Below are 15,930 nucleotides of genomic sequence, written 5' to 3'. Positions count from 1 at the left end.
TGCAGGCAGGCCAAGTCAGCGACAGGGGCCCCGCCCGGTTTACTGCAGCCATTGCCAACACCCAAGAGACCCTGGGGGGCTGTGTCCATGGACTTTCTGACGGATCTACCCCCATCCTCCGGCTTCACGACAGTGTTTGTGGTGGTGGACATGCTGACCAAGATGGCACACTTCATCCCCTGTCGCGGCTTACCGTCAGCTCGCGCCACTAGTCGCATGTTCATCCAACAGGTGTTCCGGCTGCACGGCCTTCCCGATAGAGTCGTCTCCGATAGGGGGGCCCAGTTTACAGCCCACTTCTGGCAGGAGTTGATGCGGGCGTTGGACATTAAGGTTTGCCTCTCGTCCGCGCATCATCCTCAGACCGACGGGGGTACCGAGAAGGTCATCGGCATCTTAGAGCAGTATCTGCGCTGCTACGTTAACCTGCAGCAGGACAATTGGGTGGACTATTTGGCCATAGCCGAGTTTGCCTTTAACAACTCGCAGCACACCTCCACGCAGATGACACCGTTCTTGGCCAACGTGGGTTATCACCCCCGGTTTTTCCCCCTTTCTCCCGTGGACTCACCGGAGCCGGCAGCGAACGAATTCATGGCGGAGTTACAGGCGATCCATCGGTTGGTGCGACGGCAGCTGGAGAAGGCCAAGGCCGACTACAAGAGGTTCGCCGATCGGTCGAGAAGGGATACGCCTCCACTATCGGTGGGGGATCGGGTCTGGCTGTCCACCAGGAACCTACCATCCACTCGGCCGGCGAGGAAGCTGGACCACCGTTACCTTGGACCGTTCCCAGTCGAGGCCGTCATCAACCCGGTCGCCTATCGTTTAACTCTGCCACGTTCCCTGCGCGTGCACCCCGTCTTCCATCGGTCCTTGTTGGTCCCCGAACAACCGGCTTGTCCACTTCGCCAAGCGGAACCTCCCCCATCAGGACCTCGTGATGGCGGCAGCACCCCCGAGTACGAGGTCGCCAGCATCAGGGATTCCCGCTGGCTGAAAGGTCGCTTCCAGTACCTGATCGAGTGGAAAGGGTACGGGCCGGAGGACTTCACATGGGAAGACGCGACCGCCGTTCATGCCCCTGCGTTGGTGACTGCTTTTCACGAACAGTTCCCATCCCGACCGCATCCGGATCGGCAGACCCGGGGGAAGGGCCCTGCGGTGCGGGATAGTGTTGTGACTCAGGGCCAGCCTGTGGGCCCGGCAGCCGGCTCAGATGTATCGGATGACTCAGATGAGGGGGAGGAGGAGTGTGTGGGAGATGAACCGGCTGATGATGGCTTGCAGGCTTGGCAGAGCTCCCAGCCGGGGCCCTCTTCTCAGCTGCGTGAGCCCGATAGTGCGGAGGATGATGACCCACAGCTGGCCCTGTTCAAGGACGCCCGACGCAGGAGGCAGTCGAGCAGGACCAAGCAGAGAAAGGCTGCGGGTCTCCTCGGGAGGAGGCAGAGGGAGGCCACGCCCTGAACTCTGAATAAAAGGAGTGTTTGGGGAAGGGCTGGTTGCTGAAAGCAACCCTTCCGCTTGAGGATTCAAGTTCCAGTGTTTTTGTTTCTTGTTCTGTTAATTGACTAATAAATCTTGGCAGACGCTTTTCAGCCTTGGACGCTCTCCAGTCTCTACTGTTTGAATAGGGGTTTGCCTTATTACAAGGCCGGTAGTTGGCTGGTTCAGAACAAGCGGGCATCCCTGGCCGCCTCTCAGCTGCTTGAACGATACGAGCCCCGGTAACAGTTTCTGCCCGCCTGTCAGCTTACTGTGCCGGCGCGGACCATCTCCCGGCTGGCTGCCCCGGCGTAGCCTTCCTGCAGCCACTCACGACTGCCCTCAGCCGCCTCTCAGATCGCAGCACGCCCGCGGGTCCGGCGCTCGCCCGCCGGACAGCTGGAGGGCGTGGGCGTGGCTGGGCTCTCGGCGTCGCACGGCTACTCGCCCGCCGACCAGCTGGGGAGCTTGGAAGCGGCTGGGCTCTCGGCGTCGCACGGCAGCTCGCCCGCCGGACAGCTGACGAGTGTGGGCGTGGCCGCTGCTGTTGCTGAGGGCTGCGGGCTGCGGCTGAATCCCTCTCCCGGTAAGTATGTCGAACCCGAAGGGCTCGACAGTCGGCCCCTCCTACCAAGGCTCCTCCTGGAAGGCAAGATATAGAAGTCATACAAGTACTAAGGAGAGCAGCAGCTTCCCCTCGACCCCCTCCCGAGGGTTTACCAGGGTGCTTCTGGTGGAACACCTTAACCAATCTAGGGGCCTGAACGTTTGATTCCGCCACCCAGGATGCCTCAGTAATCGGGTATCCTTTCCACAGCACCAGGTATTGCAGTCGCCCTCTCCGCATCCTGGAGTCTAGGACTTCTTGTACCTCATATTGCCCATCACCCACGGGCCCCGGCCCTACTGGCTCCCCCCGAACAGGAACAGGGGCTGGTTTTAGCAAGCTGCCGTGGAACACGGGATGCACTTTGCCCAGGAATTTAGGCAGCCGAAGGCGCACCGTGACCGGATTGATGATCCCAGCTTCTTACTAGGTATTTGTAACCTCAGGTATTTTGTAGACAAGTACACCCAGTCCCCAACCCCTGGGGTGTAGAACGGTTGGCGCTTCTTGTCTGCTTGGGCCTTTACGATACTGGCTTGCTTGTTCAGGGCCTCCTTGGTTGCTGCCCATGCCTTTCTGATTTGTAGCATCCACTCCTGGGGTTGACAAGGGGAAGCCGATCCCTGGTCGCACTCGGGAACAGGAGGGAAGTCGTAGCCAGACACCACTGTGTACGGTGGGAGACCAGTGCTACTGTGCACCGCGTTGTTGTGGGCGATTTCTGCAAACGCCAGTAGGTCAGCCCAATCTGCCTGCTGGTACGAGACATAACTGCGTAGGTATTGCTCCACTGCCGCATTGGCGCGTTCAGCAGCACCGTTCGTGCAAGGATGGTACCCCGAACTCAACCCCTGGGATAACCCGATGAACTGGAGGAATTCACGCCAAAACCTGGCGGTAAACTGCACTCCTCGGTCCGAGATAATGCGTCTAGGCGCCCCGTGTAAGCGGTACACGTGGGTAATGAATAGCCAGGCCAGTCGCCGGGCCGAGGGCAAGCCCCTCAATGGAACAAAATGGGCCTGTTTAGAAAATAGATCAACCACGGTCCAGATAACAGTGTACCCCCGGCTCTCTGGTAGGTCCACGATGAAATCCATCCCGATGTCCTGCCATGGCCGGTTAGGGTCCGCCACCATCTGTAAAAGCCCCGCTGGCTTCCCGGACTGGGGTTTGGCCATAGCACACGTGCGGCAACGCTGGACATAATCTTTGATCTGCCGCCTCATCCCGGGCCACCAGAACTGACGTCTAGCTAGGTGCAGGGTTTTCAGGAACCCGAGGTGCCCGGCCTGCTTGGCATCATGACACCTATAAAGCACAGTCTCTCGCAGGGTTTGCGGCACATACATCTTACTTCCATACCAGGCCAGGTCATCCCGTTGGGTTAGGAGCCGCGGGTGCTGCTGTAGCCAGTCATCTCCTACCAAAGCTTTTTTCAGCTGTTGTACAAGGTCACCCACACCCGTGTTCTGTACAGCCCGCACCATCTCTGGGCCGAGAGGAGGGATAAGAGCTTGCACCACCTCCTCCCGCTGGTTGTCATACTGCGGAAGCCGCGAGAGGGCGTCCGCCAGGAAATTCTTCCCCCCTGGAACGTATTTCAGGGTAAACCTGAACCGCCTGAAATACAGGGCCCACCGCACATGCTTAGGGGCCAACGTACGTGGGGTTTGTAGGGCTTCTAAGTTCCTGTGGTCCGTCCACACTTCGAAAGGCTTTTCTGCCCCCTCTAGGAGATGCCGCCACGTCTCCAATGCCCACCGAACGGCGTAGGCCTCCTTTTCCCAGATAGCCCAGGCGCGTTCGGTGGTCGATAGCTTTTTGGACGCATAAGCACAAGGTTGCAATGCGCCTTTACTGTTGTGTTGCAATAGAACAGCTCCGACCGCCACGTCGCTAGCATCTGCTTGCACAACGTATGGCGCTGCTGGGTCGGGATGCAAAAGTATGGGCTCTTGGGTGAACAAACCTTTTAAGGTCTCGAAAGCCCGTTGGCATTCTACAGTCCACATTACACGCAACCCTGGCCGTGGTTTCACCGCTAACTTCTTAGTTTTCAGCAAGTCTGTTAATGGAAGAGCTACTGCAGCAAAAGATGGTATGAATTGGCGGTAAAAATTGGCAAACCCCAAGAAGCTCTGTAGCTGTCGTCTGGTCCCCGGAGCTTGCCACTGCAATATAGCCTCCACTTTCTTTGGATCCATTGCAATCCCGGCCGCCGAGACCCGATAGCCCAAGTAGTCCAGTCGAGACGCGTGAAATTCACATTTTGATAATTTCACATACAACCGTGCCTCTAGGAGTTTCCGCAGAACTTGGCGTACAAGGGCAACGTGCTGGTCCAATGTCTCCGTATATATAAGGATGTCGTCAAGATATACGAGCACCCCCCTATATAAATGTTCATGCAAAACTTGATTTATTAGTTGCATGAACACGGCGGGGGCCCCCTGGAGTCCGAATGGCATTACACGGAATTGGTAGCTGCCCAATGGGCAGTTAAACGCCGTTTTCCACTCGTCTCCTCTCTTAATACGCACCCGATAATAGGCTTCGCGTAAGTCCAAGCGGGTAAACACCTTCCCCTTAGCCAGGTGGGACAACATGTCCTTCATCAAGGGCAGTGGATATAAATGTTCAACACACACTGCGTTGACCCCCCGGTAGTCCACACAAAGACGCAGCCCCCCGTCCTTCTTCTCCCTAAAAAGAACTGGTGCTGCCATCCGCGAACGAGCTGGTTGTATGAACCCCCGTGCAAGATTCTTGTCGATATAACTCCGGAGTTCTGTCATCTCCCGCGGGGTCATGGCATACATCCGGGGCTTAGGGAGTTTGACCCCCGGCTCCAGCTCAATCGCGCAGTCCGTCGGTCGATGGGGAGGCAGGAGATCGCATTCTTGCTCACTGAAAACCTCGAGGTATTCGGTGTACTCTGGTGGCACGTGTACCTCTGCCCCAGCCCTGCAACTCTCCTCCGACTTCCCTGGCGGGCCAGTCGTGCCTGGCTGCTCATGATCAGGGGGCTGTGGCCCAATCCCTAAACGCAGGTGTCGACAACCCCCCTCCCACCAAATGGTCGGCCCCCACTTGTCTAGCCACGTTAGTCCCAAAATCACCTCCTCCGTCATGGAGGGCACCACGATGAACCGCAACCGTTCCCAGTGCTCCCCCATATCCAGCCGCACGAGTTCTGTGACATGGGTGATAGGCACCCCCCCCCAGAAGAGACCCATCCACCTACTGGAAACGTATTGGATTCCTCAGCCGTACCACCCCAACACCCAGTTTGGCCACCATCTTCCGGCTAATGAGACACCTCGTGCTACCCGAATCAATTAAAGCCTTAAACTCCATCACCTCCCCCGTGGCGGGGTTTGTTAACATAACCGGGACTGAAAATGGGCTAACCGGAGCACTTACCATGGGGTCCTCCTCTGGCCTGTCCCCATGCTCGTAATACTCCACGTTCACATCGATGGCGCTGTCCCCCTCCGTCTGGCCGCTTCCCCCTGGTGTTGACTCCACAGCTTGCCGAGAAGCCCGGGAACGCTCTGCCAAGTGCCCGGGGGTTGTGCCCCTTGCTGGGGTTGCTGCTGCAACCACCCGGGATGCAGGTATAGGGCAGGCGGCCACGCGGTGCCCTGGCTGATCGCACCTGAAGCAACGCAGAACGGACCGTGGTGGCTGGATGGCAGGACCCAGCGACGATGGTGGCGGCTTCTGCACTTGGCCCTGCGATCTCGGCGGGACCTGACGGGAGTCTCCTACGGGCCGCACACGCCGTTGACAAACCCGTAAGGCCACATCCAGCTCGACCGCGACCCGCAGCCACTCTTGGAGCCTAGGAGGGATCCCCCGGACGATACAAGCTCGTAGGAGATAATCGTCCAGTCCGGCCCGGAAATGGTGAATCAGCATTCTCTCTGGCCAGGAACTGAGCCTGCCGGCCACTTCACGAAAGTCCTGCACATAGGCTGTAACTGGACGGCCGTTCTGCCGCAAGCCAACGATCTCAGCCTCCGCTCAGTGCGTGCGCGTCACATCCTCGAATCGTGTACGCAGAGCTTCAAGGAGAAGGCCCACATCCCCCAGTTTACGGGCACGGTCACCGTAAAGGTTCGCCACCCAGGCCGCTGCCTCCCCTTGTAAAGCCGTTGTGACAGCCATCACCATTCCCCACTGGGAAGTATACAAAGGACCATACTGGTCCAGATGGTGGATGGCTTGTCCGAGGAACAGGGCCAAACGATCGGGATTGCCGTCGAAGGTCACAGGCAGCGGTGGTGGGGCCCAAACCGCAGGCCCTCCCCAGGGACCCGCCGGGCCTCCCAGCCTCTGTGCAACCCCTGGTTGTTGCCACCCCAGCACCCCGGCTGGTACAGCACCCCCCGGCCTTGTTCCACCAGGTCCTGCGGGGCCCAAGTCGGGAGCAGCCGCCGGTCCCGGCGATGGAAGGCCTGGGACCTGCGGGGCACCAGGGGCCTGCGGGGCCCGAAAACGGGGACTTGCCAAACGGAACCGGGTTTGACTCCTACGCTCTGGGTCGGTCCTGGTTTGTGTCCATCTACCAGTCTCCAGGTCGGCATCAGTAGGGGTCCACGGCCTGGGTTCTCCAAAATGGTCCCTCAGGACGTCCATAGTATAACTGCCAGGAGCCGTGGTGTAGCTCCACTCCTCTCCGCCCTCATCGGTGGCACGACGCTCTCTCCACTCCCAGAGGGACCCCTTCCCTCTAGATGGTTGGTTTTGTCCAGCCACTGGCTGGCTCAAGACAGGACTGAGCCACCACTCCCCAGGCTTCTCCTGGACAGCCGGCTCCGAAGCCTCAGCTCCCTTTGGTGATGGTCCAAGGTCCCGGACCTTAGGCCGAACCACTGGTGGGGCCTCTGCCAATTCCCCCACCTCAAGGGGCACAGCAACCCCAGCTGGTTCCTCCCCTCCTGCCACGGGCACACCGCCCTGGGTCCCCTCAGCCATGGTGGCAGGCAAAAACCCAGAACCCAGCAAAAAGAGCACTGTGCTGTTTGAACGCTGACTTACTGTCAAACCCTCGTCTCCGCCGGGAATAACAGGCACTCAGGAAAAACCACGACGAAGTACGGATGACTGCAGAGAGCACCTTTAATATCAGGATCTCCAAGCATTAATAAAGTCAGCGTTGAGAGCCACACGCTCTCAACGCACCTTTTATTCCAAACCTGTAACTAGGTAGCAGCCCCACCCCTAGGCCCCACCCCTCCCCCGTGCAGACCAGCATCCGCCTGGCCTGCGTAAATACTCCACCCCCCTACTCCTTCAACCCACGCCCAGCTCCCTCCACCGGCACCGTGCTTCCCAGCGTGAAGGTAAGTACAAGCCCACCCCCCTCCTAACATCCTGAGCGTGCGCCCCGCCACCACTGCATCTCCCCGCGCCACACCCATAACCCCTTGGCAGCCCCCAAGGTCCGGGCGCAGCTGTTCAGCACCCCGCGTCGCTGCCGGCGTGCCCGAAGTAACAGCCACCGGGTCTGTAAAACCATCGCCCATAGCCACAACCGCCAGGCCGTCGTCAGCTCCAGAAAGTGTTGTGCTGCTTCCGTGGGCATCCATAGCTGTTCTGGGCCGTCGCTCAGCTGACCGAGCTGCGCGACCATCAGCGGGCATCCCTGGCCGCCTCTCAGCTGCTTGAACGATACGAGCCCCGGTAACAGTTTCTGCCCGCCTGTCAGCTGACTGTGCCGGCGCGGATGCAGCCTGGGCTGGGCGGTGGTCGTCGGAGCAGGTGGTAGGCGTCGGGCCAGGCGCCGGGAGATGTCGAGCCCGCGGTGCCGGTGAGCATCGGGGCCGCGCGACATGCCCCTCCTACCAGTGGCCCTCCTGAAGGGGAAGACATAAGAGGTAAGCAACTGTCCACCCGGTTCATGGCTTCCACCCGTCCCCCCCTCGGTTTGCCGGGGTGTAGTCGGTGGAATGCCCGCACCAGCCGAGGGGCATGTACATCAGCTTCCCCTACCCACGTTGCCTCCTCCAAGGGGTATCCCTTCCACCTGATTAGGTACTGGACAACCCCCCTATGGATCCTGGAGTCAAGGACCTCCTGGACCTCGTAATGCTCGCCGTGGACGGGCCCAGGCCCACCCTCTCCTGCCGCTGTTGACGCTGTGGTGGCCGGTTTTAACAGACTACTGTGGAACACTGGGTGGAGTTTGCCTAGGATCTTTGGCAATTGTAGTCGTACCGTGACGGGGTTAATTACCTGTACCACCCGGAATGGCCCGATGTATTTGGGCCCTAGCTTCTTACAGGGGATATGGGTACGTAGGTACTTGGTGGACAGATAGACCAGATCCCCCACTTTTGGGATTGCGAACGCTTTTCGTTTTTTATCGGCCTGCTCCTTATACGTTACCGCAGCCCGTTCCAGTGCCTTTTTCGCTGCACCCCAGGCCTCCTCGATCTGCCTCATCCACTCCTGAGGCTGACAGGGGACCCCGTTCCCCGGGCTGCACTCAGGGATGGGAACGAACTCGTTGCCCGTCACCACCTTGAAGGGGGAAAACCCCGTACTACAATGAACAGCATTATTATACGCCACTTCCGCAAACGCCAGAAGGTCCACCCAGTTGGTTTGCTGGTACGACACGTAGCAACGTAGATAACGCTCCACAGCAGCATTGGCCCATTCTGCTGCGCCATTGGTGCTTGGGTGGTATGCCGTGCTGAGCCCCTGTGTTGATCCGATAAACCGAACAAATTCCTTCCAGAAGCGCGCTGTGAACTGCACACCCCGGTCCAAAATGATACGGCGCGGCACCCCATGCAAACGGTAGATGTGGGTTATGAAGAGCCAAGCTAATCGACGTGCTGAGGGTAATCCCTTACAAGGAATAAAATGGGCCTGTTTAGAAAACAAGTCCACCACTGTCCAAATGACATTATGGCCTTTGCTTTCGGGCAACTCGACAATGAAGTCCATGGCGATGTCCTGCCATGGACGGTTAGGGTCGGCCACTGTCTGTAGAAGGCCTAAAGGTTTTCCTACCATGGGTTTAGTAGTGGCACAAACGTGGCATCGCCGTACGTAATCCTCCACCGTCTTCGCCATGTGAGGCCACCAAAATTGTCGACGTGTCAAATGCAGGGTTTTCAAAAACCCATAGTGCCCGGCTTGCTTGGTGTCATGACACCGATATAGCACTCGTTCCCGCAAAATGGCAGGTACATAAATCCGGGTCCCGTGCCAGGCCAAACCATCACGCATGATCACGAGCTCCGGGTGAGTCTGCAACCAGTCGTCCCCCTGAAGGGCTTTCCGAAGGGCCTCACCGAGCTCGTCCTGCGCTGCAAGGGCAACATCCCCTTCCCGAGCTGGACCCTCGGTGGGCACAAGCGCCTGTACTACGTCCTCCCTTTTACCTTCAAACTGCGGCATACGCGACAGTGCGTCTGCCAGGAAGTTTTTCCCCCCCGGAACATACTTTAACGTAAAGCGGAATCGCCGAAAGTACAGCGCCCACCGTACATGCTTGGGCGAGAGCCGTCGGGGTGTCTGCAAAGCCATCAGGTTTTTGTGATCTGTCCACACCTCAAATGGGTGGACAGCCCCCTCCAAGTGATGTCGCCAAAGTTCCAGTGCCCAGCGCACTGCGAAAGCCTCCTTCTCCCATATTGCCCAGGCGCGCTCTGCGGGAGACAGTTTTTTCGACGCATAGGCACACGGTTGAAGCGGCCCGTCCTTGTTTCGCTGCAGAAGGACGGCTCCGAGAGCAACGTCGCTCGCATCTGCCTGGACCATATAGGGCAGGGCAGGGTTTGGGTGTTGTAGGACCGGTTCTTTAGCGAAAAGAGCCTTGAGTGTATCAAAGGCCCGTTGGCACTCTGCAGTCCACCCCACCCGTAGTCCGGGACGCGGTTGTACTGTCAGCTGTCGTGTACGGAGGAGGTCCATGAGTGGCAGGGCTATGGCCGCAAAACATGGTATGAATTGGCGGTAGAAGTTCGCAAAGCCTAAAAAACTTTGCAACTGACGCCGCGTCTGCGGGGCCTGCCATTGCTGGATGGCCTCTACCTTTTTTGGGTCCATTTCCACCCCCCCCTGCGGAGATCCTGTATCCTAAATAATCGAGCTGTGTTCTATGGAACTCGCATTTAGACAGCTTGACAAAGAGTCGTGCGTCCCGTAACTTGGTCAACACCCACCTGACCAAGGCGATGTGCTCTTCCAACGTCTCTGTGTAGACCAGGATGTCGTCCAGATAGACCAGGACCCCGCGGTATAAGAATTCATGCAGGACCTGGTTAATCAATTGCATGAAGACAGCAGGGGCTCCCTGTAACCCGAACGGCATCACCTGAAACTGGAAACTCCCCAGGGGACAGTTGAATGCCGTCTTCCACTCGTCCCCGGCCTTAATTCTGATTCGATAGTAGGCCTCTCTGAGGTCCAGTTTGGTAAAGATCCGGCCTTTAGCTAGGTGGGCCAGCAGGTCTTTCATTAACGGGAGCGGGTAAAGGTGTTCAACGCACACTGGGTTCATACCGCGATAGTCCACGCACAGCCTAAGCCCACCGTCCTTCTTCTCGCGGAACAGCACGGGCGCCGCCATCCTGGAACGTGCTGGCTGAATGAACCCCCGCTCTAGGTTTTTGTCGATGTACCGCCGGAGTTCCTGCATTTCTTTTGGTGACATAGCGTACATCCGGGGTTTTGGCAGCTTGGCACCGGGTTCCAGCTCGATGGCACAATCCGTGGAACGGTGGGGTGGCAGCGTGTTGCATTCTCGCTCGTTGAACACGTCCAACAAGTCGGAGTATTCTCGGGGTACCTGAGCTTCTTGCACTAACCCACCCGCACAGACCCTCTCTCGTTCCCCCGTGTGTGATGGTCCTAAAAACGTGTGCTCTCGTGGAGGCTGTGGGCCCAACCCCAACCGGAGATGGCGGCAACCCCCCTCCCACCAGATCGTAGGGCCCCACCGGTCCAACCATGTGAGCCCTAGAATGACCGCCTCGGTCATGGATGGTACCACTATAAACCGCAAAGTTTCCCAGTAATCACCCATCTCCAACCGGACCGGCTCGGTGACATGAGTAATGGGTGCCCCCCCAAGAGAGACCCATCCACCTGTTGAAAGCGCAGGGGGTTGGCCAGCCGCCTTACCGTGACCCCTAGTCCAGCCACCACTGCTTGACTCATAAGGCACCGAGTGCTACCTGAATCAACGAGGGCCTTGTATGCTCTCTTCTGACCCGTACGGGGACTGACTAGCACTACAGGGAACACAAAGGGACAAACCGGAGCACTCACCATGGGGTCCTCGTCTAGGTCCTGTTCCTCCGGACTCTCATACTGTGCGGGCTGTGTTTCCGCCGGCGTCTCCACCCGGACAGGAGCGGTTGGCCTGGAGACATCCCCGCCCAGCCGGTGAGCAGCTCGTGTCCGCTCCGTGGTCCTTCGGGTTCCGGTCCCTCGTGCTGAGGAGACAGAGGGGGCTGCCTGGGCAGGAGGCAGTGGGCACTCGGCTGCCCGGTGCCCCGGTTGGTCACACCTGAAACACCTCAGGACGGCCCATGCTGGCTGGGTGGGAGGCCGCGTAGACGCCCCCACAGGCCGCTCGTCCACTTTTCTCTTCTCGGTTGGCCGTCGGCTTCCAGAGGGAGGCTCGAACCAACCCCGTATGTCTTGCAGGCCCACATCCAGCTCCACGGCCACCCGGTACCACTCCTGCAGCCGCGCCGGGATGCTGCGCACCACACAAGCCCGGCGGAGAGCCCCGTCCAGGCCAGCCTTGAAATGGTGGATGAGGAGACGCTCCGGCCATGAGCGCAATTTCCCCGCCACCTTACGGAACTCCCTCACGAACTCCACCGCAGGCCTGCCTCGCTGTCGTAGGGAAAGGATGTCGGCTTCAGCCCGCTGCACCCGGGAGATGTCCTCGAAACGGGCCCGTAATGATTCCAAGAACAAGCCAACATCCCCCAGCTCCCGAGCGTGGTCACTGTATAAATCGGCTGCCCAAGCCGCTGCCTCTCCTTGCAAGCAGGATGTTACTGCCACCACCATAGCCCGCTGGGACACGTAAGCCTGGGCGTACTGGTCCATGTGGCCTATCACCTGGCCCAGGAACATCGCCAGGCGGTCGGGGTGTCCATCGTAGGAGACTGACAAAGGTGGTGGCCCCCATACCACTCCGGGTGCCCAAGAACCCACCTGCGGCCCCAACATGGGAGAGGCTCCAATTAGCCGTGTTGTCGGTTGGCCAGGTCTATCCTCTATCCCAGACCACATCCCCACAGCACCTCGGCCGAGGCCTGCAGAGCCCTCACGGGGCACGCCAGGCCCAGGTTGGTTCTGGAATGGTGGTGCATCAGAAGGCGAACGGGTCGGCCCGGCCCGTCCTGCTGGAGCCCCAGCAGGGGACCATTGGTGGCCTGGATCCTGGCCATCAGCCTCTCCAAACCTGGTCCGCAGTATGTCCATAGTCCGATTGCCTGGGGTGGTGGAATAACTCCACTCCTCCCCCTCGTCCTCCATAAGGCACCGCTCCCTCCAAACCGACGAAGGTCCCCTCGGCCGGGGTTCGTGGGCCTCCTCAAAACCTTTATGGCCCAGGGCAGGGCCCAGCCACCATCCTCTGCCGTGGCCTTGGCTTCCAGCCTCCCTCGGCTCCACTGCGCCGTCCTCAAGCAACGACAGCCGCTGTTTGGGCCGAACCGCTTCTCCCACATCCACCGTCCTGGAGGAGGCTACTTCAGCCCCGGCCCCCGTCTCAGGCCCGACCCCCTTATCAGGACCAACCGCTGGGGCGGCCCCCTGCAATCCCTCCGCCATGACAACTCACCCACTTGTCGCTCGGAAGGCAAGATGTAAGGGTGAAGGAACGCTGGCTTTCTCTCAAGCCTCGTCCGGAGAGCAGGAAAACAAGCAACCGAGACGAATGCTGAGTTCTTCAGGAACAGTTTATTGCAAACGCGAACAAACACCAAAAGGAATGAAGCCAGCGTTGGCTGCTACCGGCACCCAACGCTGTTAAATGCATATTGCATGTACACGCCCACGGCCCACCCAACCGCGCCCACATCCGCCCCTCCCTTACTTAATGCCCGTTCCTCCCAGGCACCTCCCTTTGTAATGCGTCCCGACACCCGGCACCCTCCACCCCCCAGGTGAGCACCCTCGCGTTTACTCGCCCCGTCGTCTCCAGACGCCACCCCCACACCCGTCCCCAGGATCACCACCGCTTTCCCCGACGCTTTCAGCGTTGCCCCTCCCTGCTGCTTGGCCCCCCTTCGCAAAGCCAGCGAGCCGCTGGCCGGGCTCCGCTCCCCTGACTTAGCTTCTCCGCGCTTCTGTTCTAGCAGCTCCCGAGGCCCGGACGCCCGCGTCAGGCCTGCCTTCGGCCCAGGAGTCGAGCGCACAGCGGCGTCAGGCCCAGTCTGCTGTTCCAAGCCCGCTGGCGGCCCAGGAGTCGAGCGCTCAGCTGTGGCAGGCCCGGTCTGCTGTTTCCAATCTGCCGGCGGCCCAGGCGTTGGGTGCTCAGCTGCGGTGGGCCCAAGGCCCTGCGAGACCACCGTAGCCGGCAGGGCGGGACCGGGCTGCAGAGCGCACGCGCGCACCTCCGGAGCTTCAGCCGAGACGCTGGCACAGCTGCTAGCAGGCCGCCGTCGCCGCCGCAGCCGTTGGAGAGCGGATGCAGCCTGGGCAGGGCGGTGGTCGTCGGAGCAGGTGGTAGGCGTCAGGCCAGGCGCCGGGAGATGTCGAGCCCGTGGTGCCGGTGAGCGTCGGGGCCGCGGGGCGCGACATATGACTTACAAAGCCCTTCATGGCATGGGTCCGGATTACCTACGGCAACACCTGCGGCCGGCGTCAACTTCCCTCCGTCCAGTGCGCTCCCACAGAGAGGGCCTCCTCAGGGTGCCACCGATCAAAGAATGCCGATTGGTGACCCCCAGGGGGAGAGCGTTCTCTGTGGGCGCGGCAGACCTTTGGAACCGTTTACCGGTTGAGCTCCAGATGGCCCCCGACCTTCGCTCCTTCCGGCGCAATCTCAAAACATTCTTTTTCAAACAAGCTGGCCTGGTCTGACGGGATGGGGTTGGGTTTTTAAAACTAGTTTTAACTTTAATATGTATTGATTATATGGGCATGATGTTTAATGATTTTTTAATTTTTGTATTCGATTTTATTGTGTATTGCCCTGTTCACTGCCCTGAGTCCTTTGGGAGAAGGGCGGTATAGAAATCAAATTATTAAATTAAATTAAATTAAATTTATGTCTATTTGAATAAAATGTGTATTGCAATTTCTCTGGGTTTTTCTCTCTCCATATATCTTGAATACAGAATTCTTCTATCATTTTTGAAAATGCTTTAGGTAGTAAATTTTCTCCTTTTGTCCCACGTTTGGCGCTTTTATAGTCCAAAGTATCTACTATTGCATTAAAATCTCCCATTATACAAAAGTTTTGATAATTTAGGTCTAGTATTTTCTTATATAGTTTTTTGGTAAAATTGCTCTTGTTTATCATTAGGTGCATATATTGCTACCATCAGTATCTGTTTTTGATCCATCATAATTTCCACCATTAATATTCTCCCCTCTTCGTCCGCATAAATTTGTTTGGGATTCATTTTTTCTTTAATGTAAAAAGCTATTCCTCTTTTCTTTTGAGACGCCAATGCAAAGTAGATTTTGCCAATTTTCGGTTCTAGCATTTTAAAATGTTGCCTCTTAATATGTGTTTCTTGGAGGCAAATTATGCCCATTTTTAATTTTTGTAGTCGTGTAAAACATTTTCTCCTTTTTGAAGGGGAGTTTAACCCATTTATGTTTATTGATAAAATCCCAGTGTCCTCCATCTCTTTCAGTTATATCTAGGTCAGGGCTTTTCAACCTTTTCACCCATTGTACCACTTTTAGGATATGGCAACATCCGAGTACCACCAGTCACCTGGCAAGGTGTCAAAAACGTGATGACCAAAAAAAAAAAGGAAAAAAGTGATGAAGTACAGGTAGTCCTTGACTTACAACAGTTCACTTAGTGACTGTTCGAAGTTAAATGGCATTGAAAAAAGTGCCTCCCAAGCCACAGCCGAGCAGGACCTGCCTGCCCGGCTGGTGGTGCTCTTTCTCCTGTCTGAGGTTTTCATTGTTGTGAGCATTTGTATTTGTATTTGTATTTGTATTTATTGGATTTTTATACCGCCCTTCTCCCGAAGGACTCAGGGCGGTGAACAGGGCATATAAATAGAGATACAAAAGTTAAAAAAAAGATTAAATAAATTGCCCAATTAAAACAGTTAATATAAAAACCCATAAAAACCCAGATGTTCCCCCATCAGGCCAGGCCAGCTTGTTTGAATAAATGGGTCTTTAACCCGCGCCGGAAGGAGCGGAGATCCGGTGCCATCCGGAGCTCCACCGGCAGTTGGTTCCATAAAGCCGGGGCGCCCACAGAGAAGGCCCTCCCCCTGGGGGCCGCCAGCCGACATTCTCTGACCGGAGGCACCCTGAGGAGGCCCTCTCTGTGGGAACGCACGGGGCGGATGGGAGTTGACGCCGGCAGCAGGTGGTCCCCGAGGTATTCCGGACCCATGCCATGTAAGGAATTAAAAACCATTACCAAAACCTTGAACCTCACCCGGAAGACAACTGGTAGCCAATGCAGCTCGCGGAGCAAAGGTGTAACATGGGAGTACCGGGAAACTCCCAAGACAACTCTCGCGGCTGCATTCTGTACCAGTTGGAGCCTCCGAGTGGTCTTCAAGGGAAGCCCCATGTAGAGAGCATTGCAGTAGTCCAGCCGAGAGGTCACGAGTGCATGAGTGACCGTGCACAGGGCATCCCGG

General features: G+C 57.7%; 1 protein-coding gene across 1 annotated transcript in view; it reads left to right on the top strand.

The window, feature by feature from the left end:
• Positions 1-1,803, top strand: part of LOC308676839 (serine/threonine-protein kinase tousled-like 2) — a gene marked incomplete at its 3' end in the record, with an annotated part of 74,495 nt that extends 72,692 nt beyond the window's left edge. Inside the window, exon 8 of the mRNA XM_081342874.1 lies at positions 1,756-1,803. Within this exon, the coding sequence (XP_081199000.1) occupies positions 1,756-1,803 (48 nt within the window). The remainder of the gene's footprint in view (positions 1-1,755) is intronic.
• Between the last annotated feature and the right edge of the window lie 14,127 nt (positions 1,804-15,930).

Source organism: Vipera berus (genome assembly GCF_964194415.1).
Source record: "Vipera berus genome assembly, chromosome: W".
Lineage (NCBI taxonomy): Eukaryota > Metazoa > Chordata > Lepidosauria > Squamata > Viperidae > Vipera > Vipera berus.
The sequence above is the reverse complement of the archived record's forward strand: the minus strand, read 5'-3'. Positions and strand labels throughout refer to the sequence as shown.